Below are 12,448 nucleotides of genomic sequence, written 5' to 3'. Positions count from 1 at the left end.
AACATTGTTACTTCTCTGGGAATATGTCTCATACAAAGTCACAAAACAGTTTTACTCTGCTTAGAAGTAACATCATTTGAAGAAGAAAGTTGGGAGTTATCTCCAAAGATAACTTACCAAGAAAATACAGAGAAAGAAGAGAGGGCACAGAATAGTTTTGGGGTACACCTATGCTTAGGAGACAGGCCACAGAAAACAGTACTAAAAAGGAAACCTGAAAGGAAGAATCAGACAGGAAGAGAAACAAGATATGACAGGGTCATGCAAGACCAAGGGATGAAATGGAGTTCAAGAAGAGATACTGGTCTATAGTACCACAAGCTACAAAGAGGTCAAGAAAGATGAGTACTACAAAAAAAGACTATTCATACAGTAGGAGTAACACCTAAAAAGGTAACATATGACCAAATAATAGCAGGTCTTGACTCAAGAGATTTAGGCTTTACTAAATTTCTTGGGCAAGAGAATAATATGCTGTGAGCTTTATGAAGATGAATCTAGCAGGACCACACCAAGTTAATGGAAGGGTGGAGACAAGAGGCAAAAAGTCCAGATATGAGACTACAGCAGTAAAAGCAAGAAGTGACCAACTCTAGCTAATTTTTCTGCTTAAGTACTACCTGGTCTTTCTATCTGCCATAAAGAAACATAAACAGGAATCCTCCTTTATGTGTGGCTCTCCCAATTAGAACATAATCTTCTTGAAAGCAGGGAGCATCTTAATTTTCTATTTGCATTCCCAGAGTTTATCACAGCATTTGGCATACAGTACATGATTAATTTTCCATTCTATTCCATCCCTCCCAAGTCTATTTGTATTTTTAACAGAAGATCCATGAAGATGAAATCGTTTAGTCAAAATACTAAACTGTAACAGTGGGAATCCATACACTTGAAAAGTCAGTAGCAATATCAATTAGAGAACCATCAGCAAAACCATTCAAATCACACTACGTAGGAAACTAATGATAGCTAATTACAATCTTACAATTTATGAAACACTTTTCGCAGTAGTACAAGTATTACAGCTGTCATTTTACAGATGAAGAAACTAAAGTGAAAAAAGAGCTTAGTGACACTGCCTGAGGTCAGAGAATTAGTAGTATGCCACAGGGGCATCCACTTATTTGCTTCCAATCCCAGCACCCTTTCCCATAAACCTCATGTCTATCATGCCAACATCTATAGCCAAATGCTAGACAGGGCAGAGTATAATCTCCTTTGGAAATATTTGAGGAAAGTTGTTAAAAAAGAAAACATGCTCTTCTGGCATGGTGGGAAGTACCATGTAGTCCTGGATACCTTACGGTTCTTTTGAACATCCACTAGAAGTCTCTGAATGAGAAAAGATTGAAGTATCAGCTTCCATCAATCTAGAAACAAATGATGGCTGAGTATCATCCATTACACTTTGAAATCAATCAGATTGCTTCTGTTCTATCACCTCATAATTCTACAATAAGGTAAACATAACTGTCATAACACTGGCATGTTCTTTTATTCCAATTTGGTTTATTCATGGTTACTGCTGTGAGAAAAAGCCGACTACAAGGCCACAAAACACTTTAATTCTGCTGTTTCCATCAGGTATGTTCCTGAAAATCTGAGTAATGACAGAATTGTTTTTCTCCATGATTCCATTACAGCTCCAGAAATGTTTCCCACAAAAAAAGAAAAAAACCTCAGCAAGTATTAAAAACACCACATTTAGTAAATACTCAACATTTCATTGAGTATTGTCTTGATCTTTGTGCATCTGATTCTCTCGTATAACTGCTGACAGAAGTTAGTCAAATTGATAATCCATGTGGTTTGGCTACAATTTGAGGCAGGATCATATGATCTATAGCCATAAGAGATCTAAAGGTTTTCTCATTTAAACAGCTCATTTTATGTACAGATGAGGACACTGAGGAGAAAGATATTAAGATGAATTGCCCAAACTAAGTGACAGAGAGAGAGGGAACTTGAAACTAGGTTCTCTGACTCAAAATGTAGGGCTCTTTCCACTGCCTCTTAAAGAAGTAGGATCTTACTCTCCCTAAGAAGGATACAAAGATAAGACAAAAGAAATAGTAAATTTGAACTCTAAATAACTGTCCCCATGATCAGGTCTATCAAGATTCCTCAAAAAAGTATGAAGAGTTAATCATCAAGAAAGGCTCCCTAAGGTCTTTTACATGAAAAGAATGTTTATATTTTTGTTTTTAAAAGCTTGTATAATCTTACAAGTTTTTAAAGTAGTGCTCATGAAATAGAAATATATAAATTCTAAGTCTTGTTTTATTGTGTTCAAATCCAAAACAACACTAAATATTGCACTAAATATATAAAGAAGAGCCCCAGTCAGCAAACTGTTAATTTCCACATGGCAATTAATGTATTGGGAATTTAGATGTCTCCCTGCCATTCACTGTCCTTTTCTTCACTCTGGTGAACTCAGTGACTTTGGAGAATAATTCCTAAGCACTGCTGAGACCAGAATTCAAAGAAATTCCTTTTTGTTCTTCTAATTCTAAGCTACTGTAAATTTACTCACTCAAAACACTAAATGTTTAGGAACATTGTATTAAGTCCCTTTCAGCTTAAAATCTATGATCCTATAATCATATGACAACTTTTTTAATGGCTGACAAATGGCAAATACTGTTTCCTCTCCTACATAACTAGTCATCACACTAATACATAGTATTATGATTTCCATTCCCTTGTCTTACCATTTTCCCCCCATGTTTTCATTACCTCTATTGCCGTAATAGTGTATAGCATGTGAATGTAATTGTACTGATAAAGTGGCATTTGCTTATTGTCTCTATAGATGCCATGATGCATGATGCTACAGGAAAATGTTAATGATTTCCTTACCTCAGGTCTAAGGGAAGGAAGAATAACAATTTCTTGTAATGCTTGCTTTGCTAAGTCTTGCCCAGCTATATCATCAAATTTGACAGCAGTTCCACTGACAAAGAAAAAGAATATTAATCCTATGAAAGGAATCTATTCACAGTTATATCTAAATTGAAGTCAAATAATTAACAGTTTATTAGGCATTTAGTAATTTTAATTTAAATATTTAGCTATAGTGTGAACCATCTTTATTAGGTGAAAACTATTATGAAAATTAAAAATGTAAAAAGTATGTAAATAGTGAACTTTATCCACTCAGAATGCATATTAATCATAGAGTAAGAATTTTAAATTGATGAACAGGAGAAAATTCAATAATATAACTTACTTGTCAACAATTTCATTCATAATAAGATTAGCAAGATTACTGTCCACATTCCTAAAATTCTTCAAGTCTTTCTTTTTTCGAGCAGCAGTCACAGGGGTTGAAGGCTTATTTGTCCTATTAGTTTTTGGAGTACCCTTAAAAAATAAGATTTTTAATAGTGAAACAAATACAATATAAGATTTGTACTCTTTTTTTTTTTTTAAGCAATCGAGGTTAAGTAACTTGCTCAAGGTTACACGGCCAGTTATTTCTGGGTGTGGTGCTGAGTATCTGAGCCCGGATTTGATCCAGGTCATCCCGACACTGGAACCGGTGCTCTTACTCACTGAGCCACCTGGCCGCCCCTAAGCAATTGCGGTTAAGTAACTTGCTCAAGGTTACACGGCCAGGTGTTTCTGGGTGGGTACTAAGGGTCTAAGCCTGGAATTTGATCTCCAGGTCATGTACTCTTTTTTTTCTAATGAGTTATCTTTAAGGTTTCAGAGAATTAAAAATTTTAAACTATGAAAATTAAGCATATGCTCAGTTAGAATCAGATCCTCTATCCCACAGATACATAGCTTTTCAACTAAGTATTTAAAATATGAAATTTACCATATTTACCCAGCAGAACTTGGCTAAACACATTTTCTTTTTTTTTTTTTTAAAGCAATCAGGGTTAAGTAACTTGCTCAAGGTTACACGGCCAATTATTTCTGGGTGTGGTGCTAAGTGTCTGAGCCCAGATTTGATCCCCAGGTCATCCCAACACTGGAGCCAGGGCTCTTACTCGCTATGCTACGTGGCTGCCCCAACACATCTTCAATATGAAAATATTTATCAAAGGCAGGTCTGGGGTAAAGTTTGTCCAAAAAACTTTAATTGCTTAATATTAAAAATATCCTTTTGAAATCAGCATTTCACATATAAAGTAGTACCACAGACTAGAGAAGATCTACAAGTAAAACATTACACCAAGTCTCTAAAATGCTAAGATTCATAAATAGATTTCAGTAACAGAAAAAGGAGGATTTCAAATGAAAATGGAACGCTATGCAAGTAAATGCAACATATAAAGACAAAATAGGCACTGAAGGAGTCAGAATTAGGAGTCATTTTAATAATATGTTCCCAACTGCACTTCAAGTGAAATCCATTTTCAGAAACACAGCTTGCAACTTTACTTTTTAGGAACAAAACTATTCAGTTAAGGAAAAACAGATATGTACAAAAAAGGAAGTACAACCATTTCTAAGTTTTCACTTGTAAGTAAGGTTACACTATTAGAGTACCTTATGAGATGCAGTTGCAGGGACAGTTCCCTGTCTAGCTGAAGAGAGCATGGATAGCCCACTACAACTAGGTGCTCTGTGGTGACCCGAAAGACCCGTGGAAGCAGTTCTTGCAACTGTTTTTGACCGAGGAAGTGAATTACTAGTGTGTGTTAATGGGTCCTTTCTTTTGGGAACAGCTCCACTTTCTAAAAGAAAAAAGTGAAAACATTTTATAACAGGTAATTCTTATTATAACAGTTAATACTAGAATACTGCAACATATTTACTAGTCAGTCTAATATTCAAAATCAAAACTATAATCACACAAAATATATTCTCTACTCAAAATGATCAAAGCTGCCCCCAAAATCTAAGAAACAAAGTGCTTACAAACTGTTTTAGAATGTGGAGGATAAAAGTGGTACTGAACTAAATGAGTTCTAAAATTTCAAATGTTATTACATATTATACATATTTTTACAACCTGTGCCCTTTCACATAGGGGTACATGTATTTTCAAATATTATGAAGCATTCAAAGCAATATAAATAAGGCAAGTAAGATCAAAACCAAGGATTAATGTAAACTGAACTTTTATTAAAATTACAGGTTAAAAAAATATATATTTTAAAAGATCCGTGTCAGTTTAACTTCAGAGTATCCTTAAAATCCATGATTTCAAAGTAACATTTTCCTGATTTACATATTATAACAAAATCTAACACTCAAAATTGTAAGCAGAGCTTTCAATTACCCAGTATGGCAACTAGTATACCTACTGAATAGGATTCTAAGTTTAAATTCTCCTTCTGACATTAAATTGCTTAAGAGGGCTACACATACACACACACACACATACTCATATATATTATATAAACATATACACTACACATATTCAAAATACAAAAAAAACTCTGTAAATAACCTATGGTCAATGATACCTCAACTGATAAATGGTCAACAGATATGAACAGGCAGTTTTCAGATGATGAAATCAAAGCTATTAATAATCACATGAAAAATATGCTCTAAATCACTAATAATTAAAGAAATACAAATTAAAACAATCTCGAGATACCACTTCACATCCATCAGATTGACTAACATGACAGAAAAGGAAAATGACAAATGCTAAAGGGTATGTAGAAAAATTGGGACACTAATGCATTGCTGATGGAGCTGTGAATGGATTTAATCATTATTTGGAACTATGCTGAAAGGGTTATAAAACCATATATACCCTTTGACTCAGCAATACTACTACCAGGTCTGTATCCCAAAGAGATCAAAGAAAAAGGGAAAGGAAATATACATATATTTATATCAACTCTTTTGTGGTGGCAAAGAAATGGAAATTGAATGGATGCTCATCAATTGTGGAATGGCTGAATGAGACATGATATATAATTGTGATGGAAGACTGGTACTATAAGAAGTGACGAGCAGGACAGGCTCAAAAAAACCTGAAAAGACTTATATTAATTGATACAAAGCAAAGTGAGCAGAACCAGAAGAACATCATACATAGTAACAACAATGTTGAAACAATGATCAACTATTAAAGACTTAGCTACTCTGATCAATTCCTGTCCCCCAAGAGCTTAGTTCTATTATCAATAGCCCAGCATCCTAAGGGAACATAAGTGGGAGGCCTTCAATCATATTAGAGAAGGAAAAGTGTAAATAATTTACTTATTGGTAATCAGAGACAATTTATGACTAGCCCTTATCCAGTTTTCATTTTCTGGGCAAAAAGTATCATACTAGGTGACTGTAATAGTCCACTGAGCCCACTATTTATTCATTAACTGACAGTAAAAAGAAGTTTTATATAAGAGTATAGATGTCTTCCCAGACAAACTCCTAAGGCATAACCCAAATGTTGCCAGCCACCTGCCAGGGATATGTCATACAATAATTTATTTAAACTCTTGCTGAAATTATGAAAATTTTCTATCCATATAATCTATTAAAAGCATTGGGCTCATGTGAAGTATAATAAAGTACAGTACACAAAGCTGTGATTTCCTTAGTATAGGTATTTCTCAATGTGAACATTTTTATCAACAAGACAAATCATAACTCACCTATGACTTACTCCTGGGGAATTGCCTTAAAAACAAAATGAAGTATTCACCCAGAGTCACACAACAGTATTGTGTCAGTAGCAGGATTTTATCATAGGTCTTTCTGATTCCAAGACCAATAATAAATCTTCTATACTTGGTACTTTATCCAAAATATAACATATTATACCAAGTACAATAAAAATTCCTTTTAATGTTAAAACAAAACAAACAAAAAAACCTCTTTCAAGTACTACTCCTTATTCAAAGCATTCTGGGTAAATAAGTTCTTGGTAAATAAATCTAGGTTTAGCCAAACCACATCTTTCATGATTCAGGAAAATTTGATCCCATCTTCTCTGTTTTTATCCTTATATGGCTGGAAAATTCTAATTGTTTTACTCTATTCTCACAATGAAGCATTGCTGTACCCTTGATACATTTCATGTTGTTTCTGTTGTTGTTCAGTCTTTTCAGTTGTGTCTGGTTCTTTGTGACCCCCTTGGGGTTTTCTTGACAGATACTGGAGTGGTTTGCCATTTTCTTCTCTAGTTCATTTTACAGATGAGTAAACTGAGACAAACATGGTTAAGTGACTTGCCTAAGGTCATACAGGTAGTAAGTGTCTGGGGCTGGATTTAAACTCAGTACTTCCTGACTCCAGGACTGACACTTTAATGAGTTTTTTCTGAATCCTTTCTTATTTTGTCATATTTTTCTTGATAACAATCACAAAGCATGCAGCATATCAAATGCAGAGGCACAAATGGTTTTATTTAAACTTAAGATAATGCTTTATTTTAATATCAGTACACTTTCTGCCATCATTTAACATATTGCTGCTCTTCTCCTGAACCAAAGAAGCACACAAGGCTCCAAGATGTTTCCTGGGTCATGGCTTGTTACTGTAGTCTAGCTTATTTTCTCCTACATTGAAGTTTTTATCTGTGGCTTTCTAGTTCTTCCATATAGTGGTCTTTCCTAATTTTCCCAGTTATCACTGCACTCTCCCTCTTTAAATTACTTTGTATTAGTTTACATTTATATATTGATTTACATGTTTTGTCATCCCTAGGAGAATGTAAGTTGCTTGAGGGATAAGGCTATTCCATTTTCTGCCTTTGTATCCTGAGGCTTCTGCATGGTGCCTAAACACACAGCAGGGCACTTAATAAACTGAATTGTGAGATTTTCAAATAGTTCATCTCCATCATTCTGACATTTAATTATCTGGAAGAGATGTCAATAGTGTCTAGTATAGAACCTCAACACATAGTAAATACTTAGTAAATACTTGTTAAACAAATCTGTAAGTCTACAGATTTTAGTGTATACAACTTTAAAAATCATTTTTAAAAAATGCTAATGAGACTAAGCCCTAGCCTAGTACAGTAGAAATAACCCAGGTTCTGCAATGAGAGGATGTAGTTTAGCTCCTGTGCCTGACATTTATTACACATGTGACTCTGGCGAAGTTCCTTATCCTCCCTAGGCTTCAGTTTCTTCAAATGTAAAGTGGAGGGACAAATTTGGATGACTTCTAAGGTCACATAAGGTCACAACTAACTGAAGATCCATGATCATATGATCTACATGACAGAGGTTAACATTATTTCATTCAGAAAGATGCCGATTACCATCACTGGATTTGTTTAAACTATTTCCCTATGTTGAAATGTTGCTCCGACTTCTCCTATGATCTCTTCTTTTTTTCTTTTTGGATCCATGAAATCTTCTCAACAGATTAAAAAAAAACCAACTCTGAAGAAATTATAGCTACTGTCACTTGTTCAAAGGTAAAGACGTGACAAACTTTTAACTGTACCATAAATGCCTGAAGGTACAAGTTTTTTCATCACTGTACTAGAAGTATCTATAATCTCAAATTTTCTCTAAAGAAAAGTAGTCTCACTTCAAGTTTAATTTATTTTTTGGACTAAGGTCAAATGTAAAAAATAAGGGCAACTGCTAATTGTTAGAATATACTGTGAGGACAGCTTGATATAGAAATAAGTAGCAAAACTACCTTCCTAATACCCGACTTAACAATTTCCCGACTAATTCATGAAATCTTGAGAAGAAAGGAGCATTGGTGTGAACAAATAAGGATAAGAGTAACAAAAACCAGATAAGCCAAATAGATCATGAGGAAAAAACTGGTAAACAGTAACAGAGAAGGAAGAAAACTGTAGATTCAAGAGAGATCTAGTCTTGGCAAATGACAACTGCTAGTTAAGAGAACAGAACTTAGGAGCCCAGCTGAGCAATGCACTCAGAAAAGACTTTACTCAGGGAGGAGAACTATGAAGAATTCAGAGGAGAGAAAAAAACTTTGAGACTCAGCAATGCCAAAAATAATGAGTTATCTATATGTACCTATCACATTTAGTGTATTCTAAGTCTTTGCCCCTTCTTTGCACATAGTTCCAAATTGTCTTCCAAATGCTAAGTTCTCTGGCCACAGCCACACAAAACAGAAAATTACAAAATGATAAGCCTAATATTAGTGCAAAGCATGGAACAGGAGGAAGACATTGAAGTCAGAACTCCTGCACCAAAAGCTTCGAAGGAAAATACAAGCTGGTTACAGGCCATAGAGGACCTTAAGAAGCAGATAAGAGAAGTGGAGGAAAAATTGGGAAGAGAAAATGAGAACAATGCAAGAAAATTATGAACTGAGAGTCAACAGCCTGACTGTTAGAGGAGGAAAATAACACCTTAAAAAACAGACTAACTCAAATGGCAAAAGAGGCTCAAAAAGGCAATGAGGAGAAGAATGCCTTGAAAAGCTGAATTTGCCAGATGGAAAAAGAATCTCAAAAGCTCACTGAGGAGAATCATTCCTTCGGATTTAGAATAGAGCAAAGGGAAGCCAGTGACCTGAGGAGAAATCAAGATGCTGTTAAACAGATCCAAACAAATGAAAGAAAAGAAGGCAATGTGAAATATCTCATGGGAAAAACCACTGACCTGGAAAATAGATCCAGGAGAGATAATTTAAAAACTATTGGACTATCTGAAATCCATGATCAAAGAAAGAACCTATAAATCATCCTCCAAGAAATTCCCAAGGAAAACTGCCCTGATGTTTTAGAACCAGAGGGCAAAATAGAGGTTGAAAGAATTCACCGATCACCTCCTGAAAAAGATCCCCAAAACAAAACTCCTAGGAATATTATAGCCAGGTTCTGGAATTCCCAGATCAAGGAGAGAATATTACAAGCAGCCAGGAAGAAACAATTTGAATACTGTGGAAACACAATCAGGATAACCCAGGATCTGGCAGCTTCCACACGGAGGGATCGAAGGGCCTGGAATATGATATTCCGGAGGTTAAAGGAGCTGGGATTAAAACCAAGAATCACCTACCCAGCAAAACTGAGTATCATGTTTCAGGGGAAAATATGGTCATTCAGTGGAATAGAGGACTTTCAAGTATTCTTGAAGAAAAAAACAGAGTTGAATAGAAAATGTGACATTCAGATACAAGAAGCGAGAGGAACATGAGAAGGTAAACAGGGTAAAGAAATCATAAGGAACTTATCAAAGTTGAACTATTAACATTCCAACATGGAAAAACAATAATTGTAACTTATGAAACTTTTCTCAGTATGAAAATAGTTGAAGGGAATATATATAATATATATATACACACACACACACACACATATATATATAGTCTTTATCGGAGGGTATATAGACATATGTTACATATGTGAATGTGTATATATATATGTTTACAGGTATACATAGATAGAGGGCACAGGACCAATTTAATAGGAAGGGATGATACTTAAAAGGTGAAATTTAGAGGCGAGAGAGGAATATAATGAGAGGAGATGGGGAGAGACAGAGTGGGGTAAACTATCTCATATAGAAGAGGCAAGGGAAAATGGGTACAAAGGGGAAGAACAGGAAGGCATAAGGGGATGGGTCAACCTTATACTCATTGAATTTGGCTCAGGGAGAGAATGACAAACACTAAATAGGGTATCTCACCCTACAGGAGAGTACGGGGGGAAGGGGATGAGAGGGGGGATGATGGAAGGGAGGGCAAGCTGGGGGGGAGGGAAGTCGGAAGCACCCACTTCTGAAAAGGGACAGGACCAAAGTAGAGAATAGATCAAGTGGGAGATGGGATAGGAGGGAGGGAAATATAATCAGTCTGCTACAATATATCTACTATGGTAATGTTTTGCATTAGCTACACATGTACAACCTATATTGAATTGCTTATCTTCCCAGAAAGGGTGGGTGACAAGGGAGGAAGGGAATGAAACTGGAATTCAAAGTTTTAAAACCAAATGTTTAAACATACATACATACATACATACACACACACACACACACACACACACACACACACATATATATATATATACTATTATTAATACTATTTTACATGTAATTGGGAAATAGGAGGGGATATCCTGGTGGACCGCTATTCTGGGGAGGTGGGTAGGGAAAAAAACGGGGAGAAATTTTGTAACCCAAAAGCTGGTAGAAATGAAGTAAACCATAAGTTAATAAAGCATTTGGAAAAAAAATTAAATTAAAAAAATAATAAAATCCTGCCTTTTACAAGGCAAAAAAAAAATGATTATTGAAACCTTGGAGGTTCTCTGTGGGAAGGAGTAAAAGATATAATTTGAAAATTTTACTCCATATTTATTAAATGTCCAGATTTACAATTCAGAACAGACTGACAAAACATTACATATTAAATTTAATGAACTAAAATTTTGAGAAGTCCTTTGTAGAATATTTTACATACATTATCTCATGAGCCTCACAAAAACTCCCTGAGCTAGGTAATACAGGTATCAATTCCCATTTTACAGATGAACAAGCCGAAGCCCAAAAGAATTAGTTACTTTCCCATGGTCAATAAGTAGTAAGATTTAGAGGCTAGTTCTTCTATACTCTTCTACACTTATATACTCTATACTCTAAGACTAGTCTCCTATTTACTATACCATGCTGCTTTCTAATAATTACCACTAGCATTTATAAAGTATGCTTAATAAATATCTTATTTGATCCTCACAACCCTGGGAAGTAGGTACTATTATTATCATCACTATCTTACAGATGAGGAAACTGAGGCAAACAAAAGTTGAGTTTCAAGGGATCACACAGCTAATGTCTGAGACCAGGTTTGAAATCAGGTCTTCCTGAAACAAGGTTCACTATACCAGCTAACTATAATAATAAACCAAAGACTATGCAAACTTAAATGCAAATCTTCCGGATGAACTACTTGATATTTCCTATATATGACACCACTTCTCCCATCTCTGTGCTTTACCCAGGTTCCTCAGACCTGGAATGCTCTCCCTATACACCAGCACCTCTTGAAACATCTAAGCTCCCTTCAAGGCTCAGCTCGAGCCATCTCCATCAAATGGTCTTTCCTAAGGACCTATTTATTGTTAAGACACTGCCTAAATCACTGTGTATTTATTTGTTATATTGTGGATGTTATAAAATAGGATATAAGCTTCTTGAGGGCAAAGACTGTCTTATATTTGCATTTGTATCTTCAGGGTCTAAGCAAATAGTAGTAAGAAAAGCTTAATAAATGCTTGTTTGATAATGCACTGACTGCAAATTTACTGATTATTTCTGGAGTACAACCTAGCAAAATACTATAAAAGTTACAAAAGTAAAAACATTCTTTGATCCAAAGATATTGTTAATGGTAATATACCATGAAAGTGTCATGATAAAATACAAAAATATACCATCCAAAAGTTTCCAGGGCAGTATTATATGGATGGAAAGAAGGAAGGGAGGGAAGGAGGGAGGGAGGGAGGGAGGGAGAAAGGAAGGAAGGAAGGAAGGAAGGAAGGAAGGAAGGAAGGAAGGAAGGAAGGAAGGAAGGAAGGAAGGAA

The 12,448-nt window shown here is 35.3% G+C and overlaps 2 protein-coding genes across 8 annotated transcripts in view; both read right to left on the bottom strand.

Moving 5' to 3' along the window:
- The window catches only part of SLC30A6 (solute carrier family 30 member 6), a 388,867-nt gene that overhangs the window by 108,424 nt on the left and 267,995 nt on the right, over nt 1–12,448 (bottom strand). The gene's annotated exons all lie outside the window — the stretch shown is intronic.
- SPAST (spastin) overlaps nt 1–12,448 on the bottom strand; it is a 96,188-nt gene that overhangs the window by 31,045 nt on the left and 52,695 nt on the right. For all 7 annotated transcript variants that reach the window (XM_069072149.1, XM_069072147.1, XM_069072148.1 and 4 more), the window contains 3 exons: nt 4,507–4,694; nt 3,236–3,369; nt 2,866–2,959 (listed from right to left, as the gene is read on the bottom strand). In XM_069072149.1, coding sequence (XP_068928250.1) covers nt 2,866–2,959; nt 3,236–3,369; nt 4,507–4,694 — 416 coding nt within the window. The remainder of the gene's footprint in view (nt 1–2,865; nt 2,960–3,235; nt 3,370–4,506; nt 4,695–12,448) is intronic.

This window comes from Petaurus breviceps, unplaced genomic scaffold, assembly GCF_028583685.1.
Source record: "Petaurus breviceps papuanus isolate PSGF00001 unplaced genomic scaffold, PetGlider_PUasm1.0 90845, whole genome shotgun sequence".
Classification (NCBI taxonomy): domain Eukaryota; kingdom Metazoa; phylum Chordata; class Mammalia; order Diprotodontia; family Petauridae; genus Petaurus; species Petaurus breviceps.
The sequence above is the reverse complement of the archived record's forward strand: the minus strand, read 5'-3'. Positions and strand labels throughout refer to the sequence as shown.